The 23,597-nt window shown below is 45.6% G+C and overlaps 1 protein-coding gene across 1 annotated transcript in view; it reads left to right on the top strand.

The window, feature by feature from the left end:
• The window catches only part of LOC141094072 (allergin-1-like), a 92,114-nt gene that overhangs the window by 57,056 nt on the left and 11,461 nt on the right, over positions 1 to 23,597 (top strand). The window contains exons 2-4 of the mRNA XM_073579786.1: positions 5,979 to 6,140; positions 6,297 to 6,326; positions 20,334 to 20,612. Of these exons, the coding sequence (XP_073435887.1) occupies positions 6,098 to 6,140; positions 6,297 to 6,326; positions 20,334 to 20,612 (352 nt within the window). The 5' untranslated portion in view covers positions 5,979 to 6,097. The remainder of the gene's footprint in view (positions 1 to 5,978; positions 6,141 to 6,296; positions 6,327 to 20,333; positions 20,613 to 23,597) is intronic.

The raw sequence follows: 23,597 nt of genomic DNA, 5'->3' as shown, positions 1-23,597 counted from the left end.
AATGGGGATCTTATAAAATCCCATGCACCGAAGTGGCCGATGTCACACTGGCGCGCGCTGCTGCTCACAGTGACATACTAGGTGCATTGTAGAAGAGAACGTGCAGGACCCTTGCCCATCGACCCATCATTGGGGACCCATATGTAATCGGTGCAGACTGTGGGACCCGAACTCTGTGCTGAGCCCCCCTGAATCATAGAAATAGCTGGGTGGAGTGTCCCTTTAATAAATGAAGTTTCCAGAGAACTCGACGTGTTTGGCCCCGATGTTCGGAGAAAGTGAAGTCCAAGAAGACGGAGAACGTGATCTTCTTCTCCTTCCTGAATATTCCACAAACATGTTGTTTTGTCCCCTGGCGAAGGCTTCGGTACACGGAGTCATCACCATCCCCCATGACGCAGTCGCTCAGGGTGTGGTGAACCCGCAAACGCTCCATCTATTGTTATCGGCAGTGACCACTTATCCAACAATGGGCAATCAAGGTCGTAAGACGTCTTCCAAGACCACCTTGTGGAAAATACCCATTGTCCTACCAAGGGGTCAGAACATCCCAAAAGCTTTGGTCCCGACCTCCGTGCCAGCAAGAGACCTCAAAGGGTTAATTTTATTCAGCTGCTAAACTGTAAAGCTCATATATTATACCTTAGGAGGATTTTTAGGATATCTATAGTTATGCACATGATAATGGATTTTTACAGCAGTGTTCCTCATGCTTGTTACAGTGAGGTGGAATATGTATAAAAAAAAGGGGTTCTTTACACCAAGCGATCTTGGTCTGCAATAATTGAAAGAAGGGATTCTTTACAGTAACTGTGATCTTGCTATGTAATAATTAAAAAAGGGGATCTTTACAGTAACGTGATCTTGGTATGCAATAAGTAAAAGACGGGGTTCTTTACAGTAACAGTGATCAATTTGTGTATTGGTTTTGAAATGGGATCATGATTTGAGTGACCGTGCTGTGTATTCATTATAAGAAAGAGTTCTTTACAGTAGTGATCACTTTGTGAAATGATCATGAGAAGAGGTCCTGACAGTAAGAGTGGTTATCCTTTGTAAGAACGATCATGATGTGTAATGCTTATGAGAAGAGTGGCGATGCTGTACGCCGCGTATGACAGGGGTTCTTTGTGGTAAGAGTGCTTGTCCTTTGTAATGTATAGTTAGTGTATTGGATATGAGAAGAGGATGAGACCCCTATGTCTGAGGTTATTGACAATTCTAATGTATCACAAGGCGATATGGAGGAAGGGGACCCCCATACTCTGCCCTAACAAACCTTTGCAGCCACACATTGTTCTGTATCTGTGTAATGGATTTCCTCCTTGGGGTCCTCGTTTGTCACTGTATCTGTGTAATGAATTTACTCCTTGGGGTCCTCGCTCGTCGCTGGATCTGTGTAATGGATTTACTCCTCGGGGTCCTCGTTCATCACTGTACCTGTGTAATGGATTTACTCCTTGGGGTCCTCGCTCGTCGCTGTATCTGTGTAATGGATTTACTCCTTGGGGTCCTCGCTCGTCGCTGTATCTGTGTAATGGATTTACTCCTCGGGGTCCTCGCTCGTTGCTGTATCTGTGTAATGGATTTCCTCCTTGGGGTCCTCGTTTGTCACTGTATCTGTGTAATGGATTTCCTCCTTGGGGTCCTCGTTTGTTGCTGGATCTGTGTAATGGATTTACTCCTCGGGGTCCTCGCTCGTCGCTGAATCTGTGTAATGGATTTCCTCCTTGGGGTCCTCGTTTATCACTGTACTTGTGTAATGGATTTACTCCTCGGGGTCCTCGCTCGTCGCTGTATCTGTGTAATGGATTTATTCCTCGGGGTCCTCGCTCGTCGCTGTATCTGTGTAATGGATTTACTCCTCGGGGTCCTCGCTCGTTGCTGTATCTGTGTAAAGGATTTCCTCCTTGGGGTCCTCGCTTGTCGCTGTATCTGTGTAATGGATTTCCTCCTTGGGGTCCTCGTTTGTCACTGTATCTATGTAATGGATTTCCTCCTTGGGGTCCTCGCTTGTCGCTGTATCTGTGTAATGGATTTACTCCTCGGGGTCCTCGTTTGTCACTGTATCTGTGTAATGGATTCACTCCTCGGGGTCCTCGCTCGTCGCTGGATCTGTGTAATGGATTTACTCCTCGGGGTCCTCGCTCGTCGCTGGATCTGTGTAATGGATTTCCTCCTTGGGGTCCTCGTTTATCACTGTACCTGTGTAATGGATTTACTCCTCGGGGTCCTCGCTCGTCGCTGTATCTGTGTAATGGATTTCCTCCTTGGGGTCCTCGTTTATCACTGTACCTGTGTAATGGATTTACTCCTCGGGGTCCTCGCTCGTCGCTGTATCTGTGTAATGGATTTATTCCTCGGGGTGCTCGCTCGTCGCTGTATCTGTGTAATGGATTTACTCCTCGTGGTCCTCGCTCGTTGCTGTATCTGTGTAATGGATTTACTCCTCGTGGTCCTCGCTCGTTGCTGTATCTGTGTAAAGGATTTCCTCCTTGGGGTCCTCGCTTGTCGCTGTATCTGTGTAATGAATTTCCTCCTCAGGGTTCTCGCTCGGGTTCCTGGTACAGATGTAAAATAAGACAACAATGGACATGAGAGGGGACGGCCGCATCCTGCAGGAAGCCCCTCAAAAATCTTTCCCCCCCACTGTAAAGTCTCAGAGGTCCAGAACTGCTCAGAGCTCTCCCCTAGAGCCTATTTTACGGTGGCGCGACTGCGGCCATAACTGACTTGTATTTTTTTTAAAAATATATATATATTTTTTTTATATTTTAGTGACTTAAAATATTCAGACCTTTGTTAAAATAAATAGACGCTGGCGACGTTTATGTCTTTGATGATGGTGCTGGGCGAGTGCTTGTGTCTGTGCGCGGCACCTGAGCAGCTATGGACAACCCCTTTAATTGAATAATGTAACTTTATTGTTCGTTACAAGGACGGGGATACGTACCAAGTTTTGTGATGATTATTATCATCACTATGGGGTGTTAATCGTGCCATCACCCACTTGTACATGACCCCCCAGAATGGTCAGAAATCAGACTAAATATGAAGCCATACCATTAATTTCCATTGAATTCAATTAATCGACACAAAAAATAGGTCATAAAAAGTGAAAAACTTCAGGAAAGCACAAAAAAAAGAGACCGCAGTGCCGCCATGACACATCGCCCATAGCAACCAATCACTGTCCAAACTTCCATCCTCCAATCACAGCTCTACTTTCATTCTTCCAGAGCCTGGGTTCACTTCCTCCAATTACAGTTCATCTTTTATTCCTCCAATTGCAGTCCAGTTCTCTTTCCTCCAATCACAAGCCTGCTTTAATTCTCCAGTGCCCAGTAATGAAGTGTAAGCAGGCTGGTGATTGGTTCCTATGGGCAGTGTGGCGGTATGGCAGCCTTGTGACCACGCGTCCTGTGAGACCACCAGCCTATAGTCCTTGACGCTTCCACAAATGGTGGATGTTGTGAAATGTCTGGTGATAATATTTAGAATTTCAGCTCTACGGCCCCTCGGGGACATCGACACTGTTCTAATATAGACCCCGATTGACAGCGAGGACTCGGGAGACTTCCTAATTCTTTTCTTCCCTGGCAGTGCCGCCTCAGGAAGATCAGGAAACACCCTCCTCATTTATCTATTGTGGCGTCAAAGATGTCCTCCCCAGCTCACCACGTAGGCACCATCGCTTCACAGAGGCCTTGACTTAACCAGTTACTGACCAGCGATCACCTGGACGAGATGCTTGTAGCATTTCATGGAAGCCACCAGCAAGTTGCTGTTGACAGATCTGTAACCCTATCCTGCTTGTTGAAGGTTTCCACAGTGGCTTTGTATTACAGATGGCCATACTGGCTATAATTTAAACTTGACCCATTGATCCTTGACCCCCACGGATAAACTTGAGTCATGGATCCTAAACCCTCATAGAGAAACTTGAATCATGGACCCTTGACCCCCATAGAGAAACTTGAGTAATGGACCCTTGACCTCCACAGAGAAACTTGAGTCATGGACCCTGAACCCTCATAGAGAAACTTGAGTCATGGACCCTGAACCCTCATATTGAAACTTGAGTCATGGACCCTAAACCCTCAAAGAGAAACTTGAGTCATGGACCCTGAACCCTCATATAGAAACTTGAGTCATGGACCCTGAACCCTCATAGAGAAACTTGAGTCATGGACCCTTGATCCCCACAGAGAAACTTGAGTCATGGACCCTGAATCCTCATATTGAAACTTGAGTCATGGACCCTAAACCCTCATAGAGAAACTTGAGTCATGGACCCTGAACCCTCATATAGAAACTTGAGTCATGGACCCTGAACCCTCATAGAGAAACTTGAGTCATGGACCCTTGATCCCCACAGAGAAACTTGAGTCATGGACCCTGAACCCTCATAGAGAAACTTGAGTCATGGACCCTTGATCCCCACAGAGAAACTTGAGTTATGGACCCTTGATCCCCACAGAGAAACTTGAGTCATGGACCCTAAACCCTCATATAGAAACTTGAGTCATGGACCCTTGACCCCCATAGAGAAACTTGAGTCATGAACCCTTGACACATGAAAGTAAGTGACCTTTGATGACAACCTGTGTTTCGCTGACAACTTTCCTGATGACCATGACTATACACACATACACAATATACACATACATCATGCACACACATACACATGACATACCCATGCACACATACCATACACATGCCATCAACACACATACTATACACATGCCATATACACACATACACACACACACACACACCATACACACGCCACACACATACAAACATCCCACACACATACATACTATACACAAACACGCATACCATACACACGCCATACACACACCATACACATGCCATATACTACTGTATATGTGGCCTCCCCTCAAACACTCTCGCACCCCTCCAATCTATTCTAAACTCTGCTGCCCGACTAATCCACCTGTCCCTCCGCTATTCCCCAGCTTCTCCCCTCTGTCAATCCCTTCACTGGCTCCCAATTGCCCAGAGACTCCATTACAAAACCCTAACCATGACATACAAAGCCATCCACAACCTGTCTCCTCCATACATCTGTGACCTCGTCTCCCGGTACTTTCCTGCACGCAACCTCCGATCCTCACAAGATCTCCTTCTCTACTCCCCTCTTATCTCCTCTTCCCACAATCGCATACAAGATTTCTCTCGCGCATCACCCCTACTCTGGAACTCTCTACCACATCATATCAGACTCTCACCTACCATCGAAACCTTCAAAAAGAGCCTGAAGACCCACCTCTTCCGACAAGCCTACAACCTGCAGTAACCACCGACCGACCAAACCGCTGCACGACCAGCTCTACCCTCGCCTACTGTATTATCACCCATCCCTTGTAGATTGTGAGCCTTCGCGGGCAGGGTCCTCTCTCCTCCTGTACCAGTTATGACTTGTATTGTTAACATTATTGTACTTGTTTTTATGTATACCCCTCCTTACATGTAAAGCGCCATGGAATAAATGGCGCTATAACAATAAATAATAATAATAATAATATACATACACACCTACATACACCATACACATATACATTCACACGTGCCATATACAGTACATACATATAACATACACACGCGTTTGAACGTGACTTCTACACTGTAAGTAACGTGTGCATGAGACTTCATTTCACTTTTCTGGTATTAAGAAATCTTTCAGGCTTTTTGACAAATCTGTGCATAAAAAAAATGCGTCAAAACTGTAAGGTGTGCATAGACGCTTAAATTCCAACTGGACCCACAGACCCTGGACCAAGCGTGGAGCATCATCCGATTCTGAGGTTTGCCCCATCCACAGGCATGTAATATTACATATTAATATGTGCTATTACATGTAATATTACATATTACATCCGCCATGAAGCTTTCATATATTGCGCCACAGTAGATGATCTGCTGTAATTATTGGCCGCTCGTTACTTTCTTAGGTAAAGCACGAAATCTCTCTGTGACCGCAGCTCCGGTGTGGTGAAGAAACACACAACTTCCCTGTGAGCGACGCTTCCTCTCCCGGGTATCAGAGACGGTGACATCCAGCAGACGGACGATGCGGCTCCTGCTCCTCCTGATCTTCTGGACCAGTGCGACAGGTCCGACTCCTAATGCACAGATCTGACTAGTCACAATGTGGGGAAACTCCAACTCTCAGCATGCCGGTATTCTTAGAGATGTAGTTTCCCAAGAGATAGAGGAAATAATAGTCCTGTAATGATGGCCCCTACTAACGTCTCTTCTCCCCATTTCAGTGAGTGTCATCGAGGGACAAACGGCTCCCGGTACGTCCACATTTATAATGTCTGTGACAATATGTCTAGGGTAGAAGATAGGTTTGTAATAACATTCCTGGTGGTCTAGGGTAGTAGAGGGGTTTATGATAACATCCCTGGAGGTTTAGGGTAGTAGAAGGGTTAGTGACAACATTCCTGATGATCTAGGGTAATCGATAGATGCATGATGACACTTCTGGTGGTCTAAGGTTGTAGCTGGGTTAGCGGTACCATCACTGGAGGTCTGTGATAGGGTTTTGGTTAGTGTTTCCATCCCTGATGGTCTGGGATAGGGCTTTGGTTAGTGGTAACATCCTTGGACAACTAGAAGTCATGATGAAATCCTCCTTGGTAGAAGGTACTGAAGGGTTTGTGGTTGTAGATTGTCACATAGATCCTGTATCATCCAATCACAGAAGAGCCCAGACACAGAGGCTCCGTGGTTGGCTGACAAGGACGTTGCGGTGTCTGTGATCTATTAGATTTTGGTGGAAGGAGGGGGGATAACAACAGAAACTGGATACTTCTGTAACGTGCAGTGCGGCGGTAGCCATGGGTGAGGTACCTGCCTCTTATGCCCTGGCACATTACAGGAAGGTGGGAATCCTGGCTGGGTATGTAGACTTTGTCTAAAGGGACATCTTGCAGGCCCCATGATGCCGGTGACTTCGGCTGGCCAGGACCAGATGTTCAACAGTTCTATGAGGGCGACCACCGCTTAATTAGGTCGGTACTAGAGATGAGCGACTTTTCCTTTTTTCGGGTCGAGTCGGGTTTCATGAAACCCAACTTTCTAAAAAGTCGGGTTGAACGAAATCGGCCGACTATAGGGAAAAGTCGGGGTCCGACTGAAACACGAAACCCATTGCAAGTCAATGGGGAAGCAAAGTCGGCAGGGAGTGGAGGACAGTAAACACACCTACAGTGCCCATTTCAATGCCAACGACACCAATTCTTATTACTTAAGCTTGTCAACCTTAATTTACTTTATAATAATAGTTACGCATTGAAAATAGGGGGTTATTTGGCTACAGTTGTGGGGGGGTGGGGCTGGCACCAGGTTTTCGTGTGCCCTGGGCCAAAGAGTGTCAGTGCGCCCCTTTAACACATACCACAACTCATGATGCTCCGATATGGCACAGAAATATAGGTATAGTACAATGACAAATACTTCACTGCTTACATGACATGACTGATATCTATTTTAAATTCTACAATAGCTCAAAAACCGAACAGTATATTACTCCATACAGTATTATGGCCACCACATTGTGCGCCATACAGAATAATGAGCCCCATATATTTCTCCATACAGAATAATTGGTCCCATATAATGTTCCATACAGTATATGATGAGCTCCACATAATGCTACAGTATATGTTGGTCCCCATGGACGATGCTCCAGTGAGTTATGGGCCCAAATAATGCTCCATATATAATGGGCCCCATTTCTAATGCTCCAGTGTATAATGCGCCCCGTAAAGCTGCTCCAGTATCTGATGTCCCCCATTTGGAATGCTCCAGTATATGTTGGTCCCCATGGATGATGCTCCAGTGAGTTATGGGCCCAAATAATGCTCCATATATAATGGGCCCCATTTCTAATGCTCCAGTGTATAATGCGCCCCGTAAATGCTGCTCCAGTGTCTGATGTCCCCCATTTGGAATGCTCCAGTATATGTTGGTCCCCATGGACGATTCTCCAGTGAGTTATGGGCCCAAATAATGCTCCATATATAATGGGCTTCATTTCTAATGCTCCAGTGTATAATGGGCCCCGTAAATGCTGCTCCAGTGTCTGATGTCCCCCATATGGAATGCTCCAGTATATGTTGGTCCCCATGGACGATGCTCCAGTGAGTTATGGGCCCAAATAATGCTCCATATATAATGGGCCCCATTTCTAATGCTCCAGTGTATAATGGGCCCCGTAAATGCTGCTCCAGTGTCTGATGTCCCCCATTTGGAATGCTCCAGTATATAATGGGCCAAATGGATGATGCTCCAGTGTATGATGGGCCCCATATATCATTCTCCAGTGTATATTGCTCCACAAAAAATGCTCCCAACATTTAAAAAAATTAAATACCTCTCCTCGCTGGGCACCGCTCTATTCTGGACTCCTCAACATTGCCATTTTAAAGCTCTCTGCACTTGTACTATTTCGGTAGAGGGCATACAGATGTGATGTCATTGCGCTCTGTAACCTGAATGTCACTGTCTGGAAAGGCGGATTACGTCACGGCGGTGGAGCAGGGAGAGGTGAGTATTGCAAGTGCTGTGGCTCTGAGCAATCATAGGGGTCCCACTCGTGGGCGACGGCATTGGCACAGGGTCCCTCATAGTACGACCGTATGTCTGACGGCGAGTGGGCCCTCCCACCGGCAGAGACACTTTTGCGTACTATGAGGGGCCCTGTGCCACTGCCGTCGCCCACGAGTAGGACCCCCCCACCTGCTCAGGGAATCGGCACTTTCATCTGCACCTTCCTCTGTGTCACCGTGTAAGGTGGTATAGTATGCGGAAAGGGGCACCTGAGTTTCATCAGTGTCACATTCTGGCTCTGTAGAGTGCGAGGGGAATGTAGTGCTGTGGGTCAATGTACCAGCAGAATCATCTAGCAGTGGCTGTGCATCAGTGCACTTCATCTCCAATTCATATTGGACTGGGGAATTCAGAATTTCACTTGATAACACAGATATAGCCTGTGAATAGAGCTCCATGGAGTAATCTGAAGTGTGGGCTGCCACATCCTTCACTTTTAGTGGGGGTGAAGGAGACAAGGAAAGGGGTGGTTCCTGACCAGAGGCCTGCACTGACGACTCAGTGCTTGCATTTTTTTAAACTTCAGAAGAGGAGGCGATAGAGCTGGAGGCTTTTTCGGCAATGTAAGGCAAAACCAGTTCCTGATGCTCCGGCTTTAAAAGTAGTTTACCTACTCCCAGAAAAGGGAGCCTTAAAGGCCTTCTTGTGCCAGCTGATGACGCAGGCTCAACACCTCCTGCCTTATCTGCTATTGTGCTTTTGGCAATACCAGCAGATGCACCACCACCACCACCATTAGTACCAGCTGGCCCCCCCACACCCACGTTCGCAGCCTCTTCCACCATACGTAATAATTTTTGTGAAAATGGACTAAAACTACCAGCAGATATATGGTACTGTTTCAGAAGCGGACAGCTCTATACAGTCTAGGGATAATTGTAAATCTCTGTATATAATTCATGAGTCAGACACTGATGGTCACAGGCTCAGTATGGATTAGACAATAATATAAAAATGTGCAAAAGGGTACAGGATCACTAGATACAAGGTATATATAGTATAGTTTAAACATACTGAATCTCCATATACATTTCAGGAGGCAAACACAGACGCTCTCAGGCCCAGTATGGATCCGACAACAATATAGAAAGTTGAGAAAGGGTACTATGGCGCCCCTGAGGGTACGGTCGCCACAGAGGTACTGCACCTCATCCAAAGGTGTGGTATCCCACCCTCAGGTAAGGAGGGATCACCACTCAGGACTCCTAACCCTGCACTCAACACACACACATGTTCGTCAGTGCTTTCTGGGTGTACCTGGCGGGAGGATGGCCTCATCCCAGACTGACTAGGAAAGGGTGTTGGGGGTTAGTGTGGAAGGTACGTACAGTGGGAAGAGCTTTGGTAGTGGAGTGATTGTGGGCATCCAATCAGAGAGAGCAAGCTGACAGTTGTGAGTGGAGCTCGTCTGAGGTAAATGGATCTTTCTAGAGAGTTGTCAGTCGGCGACAGGACAGAGTAAGAGCAGGATTGCTGTGAGAGGGCTGAGGGTCAGAGAAGAGAGAAAAATCGTGTCCAAGCTCCTAGACTGGAAGGAATTGGTCTTTGGGGCACGGGAAGTGCAATAAGCCACCTGTGAAGCCCATTTCTGGAGAAGGAAGGACCAGGCCTCGTTGGGGAAGGTGGCTCCTGAAGGTAATGGAGAAATACAGGGCTCAGCTAGAAAGACGGAGGCTGAGGTAACTTTAAATGCCTCAGTCGCAGCCACATTCAATACTCAAAAAGGCAGCAGTTGGAATAAAGGACCCCGGAGCCTGACCCACGTCACCCGGTGTGATCCGTGGCTGCCGGCTAGGGGCACTGTTTGCGAAGGCCCACAGCAGGAAGGAAGGAAGGGAGAGATCAGCGCAGAGACACGGCCTAGAAAGGTTACACAAGGAGGAGTCTTGAACAGGTGTTCTTGATCTACATTTGAGTTTGCTGGACCCCTCCCTCGGATGACACAGTACCAATCGGGTCATCTTGTGCACAAAACTTTTGAGGAAAAACTCAGAAACTGCACCCAACTGCGTCCTTGGTGGGTTTTACAACTTGCCTGCTACACACGCTACACTCACCATCACCGTCAACGGTTCACAAACACCATCTCAACTGCCATGGGATACAGCTCTGCTGTGGAGAGCTTCATCATCTTGGCTGCTTTAACACCATCCCAGAGGATCTGCATTGCAGCGTCGGCTACTCTAGCCAAGTACCACGGGTGGCCTCACGATCCCCCTTTTCCAAATTAATTATCATACCATCTTCCCCCTCATCTGAACTGTCATCTTCTTTATTGGACACCCAGGGCCACGGACCGGGTCCCAATCACCACCGTGACATACTTCCCCCTTAAAAGAGCCTGAAAGGCCCGGTTCTGAGTAACCCCCGGCCCTGCGTGGCGCTTAATTTTAACACCAGATAACAGGGATATATTGTATAGTTTCAACATTATAAATCTACGTATATATTTGAGGAGGCAGACACAGACACTGTCATGGCCAGTATGGATTCGACAACAATCTAAAAAGTAGAAAAAGGGTACAGTATCACCAGATACAAGGTATATATAGTATAGTTTCAACATTCAAAATCTCTGTATTTATTTCAGGAGGCAGACACAGACTCTCTGAGGCCCAGTATGGATTACACAACAATATAAAAAGCGGTAAAAGGGGAATGGATCCCAAGCGTACTGCTGTATACAGTGTTGGGGTCATTTGGCGATCTACATATATATTTCAAGAGTAACACACAGCCTCTCACAGGCTCAGTATGGATCACACCATAATATAAAAAGAAGATCCGCAAGAAATAATCACACATGTGTGCCAATGTTCCAGGTGTCAATGATGCACTTTGAGTGGTGGGTGGAGGATGAATTTCGGGCACCTAGGGTACTCGATCAACAGATACAAGGTATATATTTAAAATGCAAAAAATTTCCATATGTATTTCAGGAGGCAGACACATATGCTCACAAGCTGAGTATGGATTTGACAATAATGTAACAAGTTGAAAAAGGGTACAGTATGACCAGATACAAGGTATATATAGTATAGTTTAAACATTCTAAATCTCCGTAGACATTTCATGAGGCAGACACAGACGCTCTCAGTCCCAGTATGCATTAGCCAAGAATATAAAAAGTATTAAAAGGTTACTGTATCACCAGATACAAGGTACATATAGTATTGTTTAAACATTATAAATCTCCTTATTTTTTTCAGGAGGCAGACACAGACGCTCTCAGGGTCAGTATGGATTACACAATATAAAAAGCAGTAAAAGGGTAATTGATCAGAAGCGTACAGCTGCATACAGTGTAGGGGAAATTGTAAATCTCAGTAGATATTTCCAGAGTCAGAAACAGACTCTCACTGGCCCAGTATGGATTAGACCACTATATAAAAAGCAGTAAATGGGTAAGGTATCACAAGCGTACAGCTGTATACAGTGTTGGGTTAATCTTACATCTACAAATATATTTCTGGAGTTACAGACAGACGTTCACAGGCTCAGTATGGATTACACAAGAATATAAAAACTTGAAAAAGGGTAATGTTTTACAAGCGTTCAGCTGCATACAGTGTTGGTGTCATTTTAAATCTCCTTATATTTTACCAGAGTAAGACACAAACTCTCACAGGCTCAGTATGGATTACACCCGAATATAAAAATGAGAAAAAGGGAAATGTATTTGAAACGTACACCAGTGTACAGTGTTGGAGTACTTTGAAATCTTCATTTATATTTCAGTGTCAGTCTGCCAGTCCAGACTCTCCACTAGAGGAAGGTAGATGGATAAAAGTACAGACGTAAAGTCGAGTGATTTTAGATGTTTTTGAATTTGTAATCCCGGGAACACCTCCCGGGAGAATTCGCAGAGGCGAAGCGGACCCTCAATAACTTTAACTGTGGAGACAGCTAAAACGCAAATTAGTGAAGAAAGGATTGCTTTATCGCAGTAGCGTGGATCACATCACCGTTACTCGTCTCCATCAAATTGTGATCACAGGGAGAGATGTAGACATGGTCCAAACTGCCTAATCATTATGTGTCTGGGCATTTTGGAGGGCAAAAGACAGAAGCCACAGGCCATAGGGGATTCTATTGGATTGCCATGACAGGACATATTGAAAAATGGTGGCAGGAATGTCACACGTCTGTGACTATGAAAAATGTGAAAGGTGATCATAAAGTACCATTGCATCCGATTGGGAGTTGACGTCCATTACAAATGGTAGCCATTGTCTGAAGGTAGAGGCCAGCAGGACAGGACATAGCTACATCTTAACCATCATCGATCAGTACTCCAAATTTGTAGTGGCCGTCCCTGTGACGGATTTAACTGCCCACACTACACAGCGGTGGAGCAGGGAGAGGTAAGTATTGCAAGTGCTGTGTCCCTGAACAAGCAGGGGGGACCCACTCGTGGGCGCCGATACTGGCACAGGGCCCCTCATAGTACGCCAGTGTGTCTGACGGCGAGTGGGCCCCCCCACCATCAGAGACACTTTATTGTACTATGAGAGGCCCTGTGCCAGTGTCGTCGCCCAAGGGTTGGGCCACACACCTGTTCAGGGCAACAGCATCTGGAATATTGTGTCCAGTTTTGGGCACCACATTTTAAAAAAGACATCAACAAACTGGAGCAAGTTCAGAAAAGAGCGACCAGAATGGTGACAGGTCTGCAAACCCTGTCTTATGAGGAAAGGTTGCAGGATTTGGGAATGTTTAGTTTGCAAAAGAGAAGACTGAGAGGAGACTTAATAGCTGTCTACAAATATCTAAAGGGCTGTCACATTGTAGAAGGATCAACTTTATTCTCATTTGCACAAGGAAAGACTAGAAGCAATGGGATGAAACTGAATGGGAAGAGACACAGATTAGATATTAGAAAAAACTTTTTGACAGTTAGAGTGATCAATGAGTGGAACAGGCTGCCACGAGAAGTGGTGAGTTCTCCTTCAATGGAAGTCTTCAAACAGAGGCTGGACAGACATCTGACTGGGATGATTTAGCGAATCCTGCTTTGAGCAGGGGGTTGGACCAGATGGCCCAGGAGGTCCCTTCCAACTCTACGATTCTATGATTCTATGACCCTGGGGTGGGGGGGGGCAGCCCATTTCAGGTGGTTTAAAAAATGGCATATGTTGATGTGTAGGCTGGACTTTCAGCTGCTGCAAATGGAGGAATTGGAGAAGTCAGAGGAAGAGGAGGACAAAAGCGAGCCTTTTTTCTGGCAACCTATGTGTCATCAGGGGAAGGTGGGACAAAATCCATTGAAACCCAGGCATGGTTCATTTTAATGAAGGTGAGATTACCAACATTTTGGGTTGACAGACAGGTCCTTTTTTCTGTCAGGATTGATCCAGCAGCACTGAAGACTCTTTCAGATAGCACACTACCAGCAGGGCAAGCGAGCTCCTGTAAGGCATATTGTGCCAATTCAGGCCATGTGTCCAGTTTTGAGGCCCAATAATCAAAGGGGAATGACCTGTGAGGGAGAACATCGATATGGGAGGCGAAGTAGTTTGTAACCATAGTTGACAACTGCTGTCTGCTGTCACTTGCAATCGATTCTGTATTAGCAGTCGTGTGAGCGGTACTTGAGAAATCAGTCCACAACATGGTCAGGAAACCAACGCCAGTTCGGCTGTGTGCACCACGAACACCTCTTCCATTTTGCCCACTACAGCTCGTGGGAGAATCAGCTCCGCTGCTGTGTGCTGGGAATGCCTCAAACAAACGGTTTACCAGAGTTGCTTGTTTGTTCGCCAATATTATCTCTAGGTTCTCCTGTGGCATGATATTCTGTAATTTGCCTTTGCAGCGTGGATCGAGGATGCTGTCCAACCAGTAGTCGTCATCCCTCATCATTTTGACAAAGCGGGGGTCCCTTTTTAGGATCCGCAAGGCATAGTCACACATGTGGGCCAATGTTCCAGGTGTCAATGCTGCACTGCCAGTGGTGGGTGGAGGAGCACTTTCTGCCAAATCCACATCCCTCCAGTCACGCTCAAACCCTGTACCAGACCTTGGCACGCCAACGCGGGGAAATACAAAGACCTTTCTAATGATCTTTTTACTCTTAGACCTGTGATGGGGACAAGGGGGCATCCTCTACGTCTGGAGGAAAGAAGGTTTAAGCATACTCACAGACGTGGATTCTTTACTGTAAGAGCAGTGAGACTATGGAACTCTCTGCCATATGATGTTGCAATGAGTGATTCCCTAATAAAATTTAAGAAGGGACTGGATGCCTTTCTTGAAAAGTATAATATTACAGGGTATATACACTAGTTTCCTTAATATTGCGTTGATCCAGGGAGCTAGTCTGATTGCCGTATGTGGAGTCGGGAAGGAATTTTTTTCCCCAATGTGAAGCTTACTGTTTGCCATATGGGTTTTTTTTGCCTTCCTCTGGATCAACATGTTAGGGCAGGTTAGGTTAGGATATGGGTTGAACTAGATGGACTTAAAGTCTCCCTTCAACCTTAATAACTATGTTACTATGTTACATGTTCTCTTGCCCCCTGAGAAGCATCCTCCTTCCCAAAATAATCATCCCCCTCATTCTCCTCCTCATCTTCCTCTTCTTCCTCCACCTCGTCCACGACAGTTCCCCGACCAGACAATGGCTGACTGTCATCAAGGCTTCCCTCCTCCTCCTCCTATTGCTCCTCAGCTGCAGACACCTGATCCTTGATGTGCGTCAAACTTTGCATGAGCAGACGCATAAGTGGGATGCTCATGCTTATGATGGCGTTGTCTGCGCTTACCAGCCGTGTGCATTCCTCAAAACACTGAAGAACTTTAGAGGTCTTTCAGCTTTGACCACTGCACACCCGACAACTCCATGTCTGCCCTCAAACTGCCTGCCCGTGTATCCTCCCACAAATGCATTACAGCCTGCCTTTGTTCGCACAGCCTCTCCACCATGTGCTTGGTGGAGTTCCATCTTGTTGCAATGTCTATGATTAGGCAGTGCTTGGGGCGGTGAAGCGATCACTGCAGCCTCTGCATACGACTGGAGTCTACGGGCGAGCGACAGATATGCGAGCACAGTCTTCGCACCTTATGGAGCGGGGCTGTTAACTCCGGATAATTATTTAGGAAGCACTGCACCACCAGGTTGTGAGCCAGGCAAAGTATGTGTGTGAGTTTTGAAAAAGCTATGGCTGCCACAAAATTGCTACCTGAGCTTTTGTAGTCCGTCCACGCTTGCAAGTGCATGTTGGTTAAATGTCTAAGCATGCAACTGGTATTCAAATTTCTTAGATGTTTCCCTCTGCTAAAGGTCCTTCCGCACTTCTTACAGATAAACTTTGCGTCATCAGTAGGATTTTGTTCAAAAAAGTGCCACACTGCACTCTTCCTACTATGGTACAAATTTTCAGGGCTTGCACGCTGTGCTAATTTCACCATCTGGCCAAGCTGTCCTGCAACTCTTTTAGTTTTCTTGCCCAGTTTTTGGACAGCTACGGGCCTGCCGGATAACCACTGCTGCGATGACGATGCCTGCTGCTGATCCTTCTCCTGTTCTGACCTATTGTCACCAGCACCCTCTTCCCCCAATGGATGCCAATCCGGGTCAACAACTGGGTCATCCATGACCTCGTCTTCAATGTCATCTGCACCTTCCTCTGTACCTTCCTCTGTGTCACCGTGTAAGGTGGTATAGTATGCGGGAAGGGGCACCTGAGTTTCATCAGGGTCTGATTCGGGCTCAGTAGACTGCGAGGGCAATGTAGTGCTGTGGCTGAATGTACCAGCAGATTCGTCTAGCAGTGGCTGTGCATCAGTGCACTCCATGTCAGATTCATCTTGGACTGGGGAATTCAGGATTTGACTTGATAACCCAGGAATGGTATATGAAAAGAGCTCCATGGAGTAATCTGAAGTGTGTGGGTGGTGTGGGTGAAGGACACAACGAAAGGTGTTGTTCCTGACCAGAGGCCTGCACTGACGACTCTGTGCTTGCAGTTTTTGTAACTTCAGAAGAGGAGGCAATAGAGCTGGAGGCTGTTTCGGCAATGTAAGCCAAAACCTGTTCCTGATGCTCCGGCTTTAAAAGCGGTTTACCTACTCCCAGAAAAGGGTACCTTAAAGGCCTTCTTGTGCCAGACGATGACGCAGGCTCAACACCTCCTACCTTAGCTGCTATTGTGCTTTTGCCAGAACCAGCCGATGCACCACCACCATCAGTACCAGCTGCGCCCCCCCACCCACGTCCGCGGCCTCTTCCACCAGACTTCCTCATGTTTGGGAAAATGTACCAAAAATGCCAGCAGAGAAATGGTACTGTATGAGTAGCCTACAGCTGTGTAAGGTGTATGTAAGAAGTGAAATCTCCGTATATATTTTGTGAGTCACAGACGCTCACCTAGTATGTATTTCACCGTAATCCCACAAGCAGATATACGGTACTGTATCAGAGGTGTACAGCTGTATACGTTGTTGGTGAAACTGTCAATCTCCGTATATGTATTTATGGAGTGTCACACACACACGCTGACTCTGTGTAGATGTGACAGTAATAAGAACACCAGATATCCGATACTGTTTGACAATCAGACTGCTCAATACGGTGTATAAAGAAATGGAAATGTCCGTATATGTATTTATGGAGTGTCACACACACACGCTGTGACTCTATGTAGATGTGACAGTAATAAGAACACCAGATATCCGATACTGTTTGAAAATCGGACACCTCTATACGGTGTCTGTATGGAAAAATGTTAATCTCCGTGTATTTTTTTACGGAGTCACACACATATAGCATGTATTTGTCTGTGATACCAGCCAGTACACGGTAGTGTGTGAGGAGCGTACACCTCTATACGGTGTGTGAAAAAATGTACACTCAGTATCTACTGTGCAGAAAAAAAGGAATAAAAGGATTTTTGCTTTTAAAAAAGCAGTTTGCACAGCAGTGTGCAAACAGCAATGCAGCTATCAGGGAGCCTTATAAGGCAGCCTAATAACCACCAGCGCTGCTGCACAAAAATATATCCTCCCCTGTCACTGCACACTTTACAGTTGTGTTTTACAGTGACATTCGCTATCAGCACAAGCATTTTTTTTTCTTTTTCCCTGCCTAAACACTCTCCCTATTGAGAACGATCAGCAGCACCTCTCCCTATGCTAAGATCGGCAGAAGTAAGATGGCGGTCGGCGGTCACGGCCTTTTATAGGCACTGTGACGCCACACAAAGCCAGCCAATCACTTGCATGCCCTTCTCTAACATGGTGGGGGCCACTGCCAACGTAATCGCGTTGCCCACAGTGTGCGTCCTTCATGATTGGCTGAAAATAGGCGCTGGAAGGATTGTGGGAAACGCGACTTTGGCGCTCAAGTCGGCGACCTCATGGCCGACCTCACGCTATGGTCAGGTTTCGATCGGCAAAACCCGACTTTAGCAAAAGTCGGCAGATTCTGAATTTGGCCGACCCGTTTCGCTCAACTCTAGTCGGTACTTAGCTTCTCAGCTTGCTGATGCTTTGGAGCTCCCGCATGGGACACTCTCCTTGTCTCACATTCCCTTGTTTCCCATGATACCGGTGACTTCAGCTGGCCAGGTTCAACAGTTCAATGGGGGGTATCACTGCTCAATATGGCCCGTACTTTGCTTCTCAGCTCACTGACGCATTGGAACTCCTGCCCGGGACACTCTCTTCGTCTCACGTTTCCCGTTCCGTTCTTGCAATACCTCTCAATCCTGCAAGGGGAAGTGCGACGAGAGCAACAAAACTGGGGGAGATGACAAATTCAGCCATCCGTGGTTATCAGGTTATTGGAGTCATGGACTTTTAGACCATAGATCTGCTGGACTTGATCCTTCTGGAACCTTGGAACTGCTCCAGACACAAGAGTGCAATGGACAAAACATGGACTTCTTCCAGCTCCCGACTCCCTTTTCCTTTCTCCTCACTGGTCTTCCTCAGACCTCACTCAGACCCAGGTTTTTCTTTTTGACTCGACCTCCTGTACAAAAACCACTGAGTGTGCGACTGGGTCACATAAACAGCGGCTGGATTGGCCACTGTGACCGGCGACCCTAGCTCCTCAGGGGAACTTTGGAGACTTGGGGTTGCCCTCCTAATGTCGTCCTCCATTTGATCCCCGAGGCATTAAGGAATAAGGGCTCTAGGAACAAGCACCTCCATCTGTGGCTGCGCTGCCGCTGGCTGTTCTTCAGTCTCTGGCCTCATCTTCACCCTGGAGCCTGCCACCACAAACCACCCCCGTGGGCCATTTTCTTTAAGGAATTGCACCCATTCTCTGGGCTGCAGACTCTAGAAATGAGAGAAGGGACTCCGCCGGACTGAACGAGAGTTCACGTACACCGTATGCTTGGTGCGCTTCTCTTCCAGAAAGTAGTAGCCTCTCTTCTGGTCAAAGAACAGGACCTACCTCCGTGTCATATGCTTTGTAAGATATTCACTCTTGGGGCCATCTAACTGGGCTTGCACCCATTCCTCCCTCTTTTTTTGACCCAGATCGCGTCTGCTATAGTAGCCTCTCTTCTAGTCAAAGAACAGGACCTTCCTCCGTGTCATATGCTTTGTAAGATATTCACCCTTGGGGCCATCTAACTGGGCTTGCACCCATTCCTCCCTCTTTTTTTGACCCAGATCGCGTTTGCTATCCACTGTGCCTTGGTGATATGGGGTGCTTTCCAAGGGGTGGGGTCTGCTTTGGGGCTTGGCGGAAAACTCACTGGTGTCTGGACTTTTAAGGCTTCCAGTCACCTGATTCATCCATGGGCCATGAACCATGTCAAGGTCAGGGGCTAAATCTCCGGCTCACGCCTCTGGTTCTGCTTCGGGGGACTGGGTGACCTTCTCCGCCTTGCTACCTGGTCTTACCTCTTCCTTCTCTAGCGTCATTAGCTGCCGTAACCGTATCCTATTTTCTCATCAGATGGCTCGTTTAGCGCAAGGCTTCTTCTCGCCATCATAAGTTCCCACTCCACCTTCATTTTGCACTGCTAACTCCTCAGCTTATAGCAGACTATGGCAATATCCCTCTCATCGCTCGGCATCCTATGTCACTGACTTTGGGTGGGGTCTTCTCAAGCACACCATCCCGTTTAACGAACACCTCCTTCAACTCTGTCCTACCGGTGTGTACACTTCCAGGTAAGACACTTCCGTTGGTAGGTGAAACCTCTGGAGGGCTGGATGGTTCTTTATGCCCTTTAGTGTATTGTATGCCCACTCGAGGCCATGCAGCTAGGCGTCCTGTCTCTGGACCCATCTCCAGTGCATTATTCTGTCCTTCTGTCATTTCTCCTTTGTTTACTCCTGATCTCGCTATCCACTGTCTCAGTCTCCACGCACATCAGGAACACCCACGTCAAGCAGCTCTGCTGACTAGTCAGACCTTAGGTCTGCTTCTGGCACATGCTGGACCCTATCTAGCTTCCTGACAGGAAACTGTTTCTCTCTTTTCACTTTATCCCCTCCCACTCTGGGTTAGTCCCTAATATCAATCCAAACTCTCCCTACTGTCGGGCAGAATACAGTCACTAATACCGCATGTCATAATACAAATTATACCACAACAATACTCGTGCCTTCAAGGTGGAACATGTGCAGTATGTCCATCTCCTTAGACTTGTTTTAAGATCCATGTGGCGCAAGTGTAGCCCCCTCTATCTCAAGGAAGTGTTGTCATCTAATGTGTTTCTGTGTTTCAGAAGTTTTATCACAGACGGAGCTGATGGTGAAATGTGTTTACACGATGATAGGGGAAACAGAGACCATTCACTGCGTTTGCAGGAGTGGATCTCTTCCCATTACGTACACCTTATTCCTCAACCAGACGACTGTGGGTAAAAGGACGGTGTCAGAGGAGAGAGATGTGGCATTCAATGTCACCATCTATGATGACACCAGACTGGGATCTTATAAATGTAAAGCCAACAACAGCCTGAAATATTCGCCATACAGTGCGGGGTTCTCCTTTACACTGCAAGGTAAGTGTTGTATACAGCCCCAAATAAAGGATATTGTATATAATACTGCCCCTATGTACAAGAATACAACTACTATAATACTGCCCCTATGTATAAGGATATAACTACTATAGTACTGACCCTATGTACAAGAATATAACTACTATAATACTGCCCCTATGTACAAGAATATAACTACTATAATACTGCCCCCTATGTGCAAGAATATAACTACTATAATACTGCCCCCTATGTACAAGAATATAACTACTATAATACTGCCCCTATATACAAGAATATAACTACTATAATACTGCTCCTATGTACAAGAATATAACTACTATAATACTGCCCCTATGTACAAGAATATAACTACTATAATACTGCCCCTATGTATAAGAATATAACTACTATAATACTGCCCCTATGTACAAGAATATAACTACAATACTGCCTCTATATACAGGAATATAACTACTATAATACGGCTCCTATGTACAAGAATAAAACTACTATAATACTGCCCCCTATGTACAAGAATATAACTACTATAATACTGCCCCTATGTACAAGAATACAACTACTATAATACTGCCCCTATGTATAAGAATATAACTACTATAATACTGCGCCTATGTACAAGAATATAACTACTATAATACTGCTCCTATGTACAAGATTATAACTACTATAATACTGCCCTCTATGTACAAGAATATAACTACTATAATACTGCCCCCTATGTACAAGAATATAACTACTATAATACTGCCCCTATGTACAAGAATACACCTACTATAATAGAATCATAGAATCATAGAATCGTAGGGTTGGAAGGGACCTCCTGGGCCATCTTGTCCAACCCCCTGCTCAAAGCAGGATTCGCTAAATCATCCCAGTCAGATGTCTGTCCAGCCTCTGTTTGAAGACTTCCATTGAAGCAGAACTCACCACTTCTCATGGCAGCCTGTTCCACTCATTGATCACTCTAACTGTCAAAAAGTTTTTTCTAATATCTAATCTGTGTCTCCTCCCATTCAGTTTCATCCCATTGCTTCTAGTCTTTCCTTGTGCAAATGAGAATAAAGTTGATCCTTCTACAATGTGACAGCTCTTTAGATATTTGTAGACAGCTATTAAGTCTCCTCTCAGTCTTCTCTTTTGCAAACTAAACAATCCCAAATCCTGCAACCTTTCCTCATAAGACAGGGTTTGCAGACCGGTCACCATTCTGGTCGCTCTTTTCTGAACTTGCTCCAGTTTGTTGATGTCTTTTTAAAATGTGGTGCCCAAAACTGGACACAATATTCCAGATGAGGTCTGACCAAAGAGGAGTAAAGGGAAATAATGACTTCACGTGATCTAGGCTGTATGCTTCTGTTAATACATCCTAGAATTGCATTTGCCTTTTTTGCTGCTGCATCACACTGTTGACTCATATTCAGTCTGTGATCTATTAGTATACCCAAGTCTTTTTCACATGTGCTGTTGCTTAGCCCTATTCCTCCCATTCTGTATATGCTTTTTTCATTTTTATTGCCCAGATGTAGTACTTTGCATTTTTCCCTGTTAAAAACCATTCTGTTAGTTGCTGCCCACTTCTCCAGTTTATTTATATCTTTTTGAATCCTCTCTCTCTCTTCTCTAGTATTAGCTATCCCTCCTAGCTTTGTGTCATCAGCAAATTTAATCAGTTTACCCTCAATTCCTTCATCTAAATCGTTGATAAAGATGTTGAACAATACAGGGTCCAGGACAGAGCCCTGTGGTACCCCACTTGAGACATTCTTCCAACTGGATGTGCAGCCATTTACGACCACTCTTTGGGTCCGATCACTAAGCCAGTTATGAATCCACCTAACAGTTGCCTTGTCCATTCCATACTTAGTCATTTTTTCAATAAGGATTGTATGAGATACTTTGTCAAATGCTTTGCTGAAGTCAAGATATACTATATCTACAGCATTTCTTTGATCCACCCAATCAGTGATTCCGTCATAGAAGGAAATTAAGTTAGTCTGACATGACTTATTAGTTACAAACCCATGCTGACTCTGTTTAATCACTTCATTCTTATCCAGGTACTGACATACAAGTTGTTTAATAATTTGTTCAAAGATCTTTCCTGGTATAGAAGTCAGACTCACCGGCCTATAGTTGCCTGGGTCCACCTTCTTCCCCTTTTTGAAGATAGGAACAACATTTGCTCATCTCCAGTCTTCTGGGACTTCTCCTGTTCTCCAAGAATTTTCAAAGATTATGGAGAGGGGTTGAAAAATATCATCTGCTATCTCCTTCAGTACTCTGGGGTGTAATTCATCTGGACCTGGAGACTTGAATTCACTTAGGTTAGCTAAGTGTTTCCTCACTATCTTTCTGTTTATAGATATCCTGGATTCTTCTATTCCCTTAATAGGACAGTGAAGAACAGTTGATGTTACATTTCCTTTCTGAGAGAAAACAGATGCAAAATAGAAATTTAAAAGTTCGGCCTTCTCAACATCCTGTCTTACCATTTCATCATTTTCATCCTGTAAAAATCCTATAGCATCTTTGACTTCTCTTTTACTTTTGACATATCCCCAAAATCCTTAATTATTGCTTTTGACATCTCTTGCAAGCCTCAATTCATTTTCAGCTTTAGCTAATCTGATTTGTGCCCTGCAGGTTCTGCAGACAGCATTATATTCTTCATTAGATATGCCTCCCTCTTTCCATTTTATAAACATTTTTTTCTTCCTTTTTAGCATGTGCTTAAGTTCTGTGTTCATCCATCCTGGCTTCCTTAAATGCTTCCTATTCTTCCCTCTTTTCGGAATTGTTAACAATTGTGCTTTGAGAATTTCATTTTTCAAGATTTCCCATCCTTCCTGGACAATTTTGTCTTTAAGGATATCCAGCCATTGGATCCCTCCAATTCTCTTTCTGAATCCCTTAAAATCTGCCTTTCTGAAATCTAACCTTGACGTCTGAGTCTTCACAGGTCTTCCGCCTCTAGTTATCCAA

The sequence above is a fragment of the Dendrobates tinctorius genome, unplaced genomic scaffold (assembly GCF_039654945.1).
Source record: "Dendrobates tinctorius isolate UK_male_01 unplaced genomic scaffold, ASM3965494v1 ptg000063l, whole genome shotgun sequence".
Taxonomy (NCBI): Eukaryota; Metazoa; Chordata; class Amphibia; order Anura; family Dendrobatidae; genus Dendrobates; species Dendrobates tinctorius.
The sequence above is the reverse complement of the archived record's forward strand: the minus strand, read 5'-3'. Positions and strand labels throughout refer to the sequence as shown.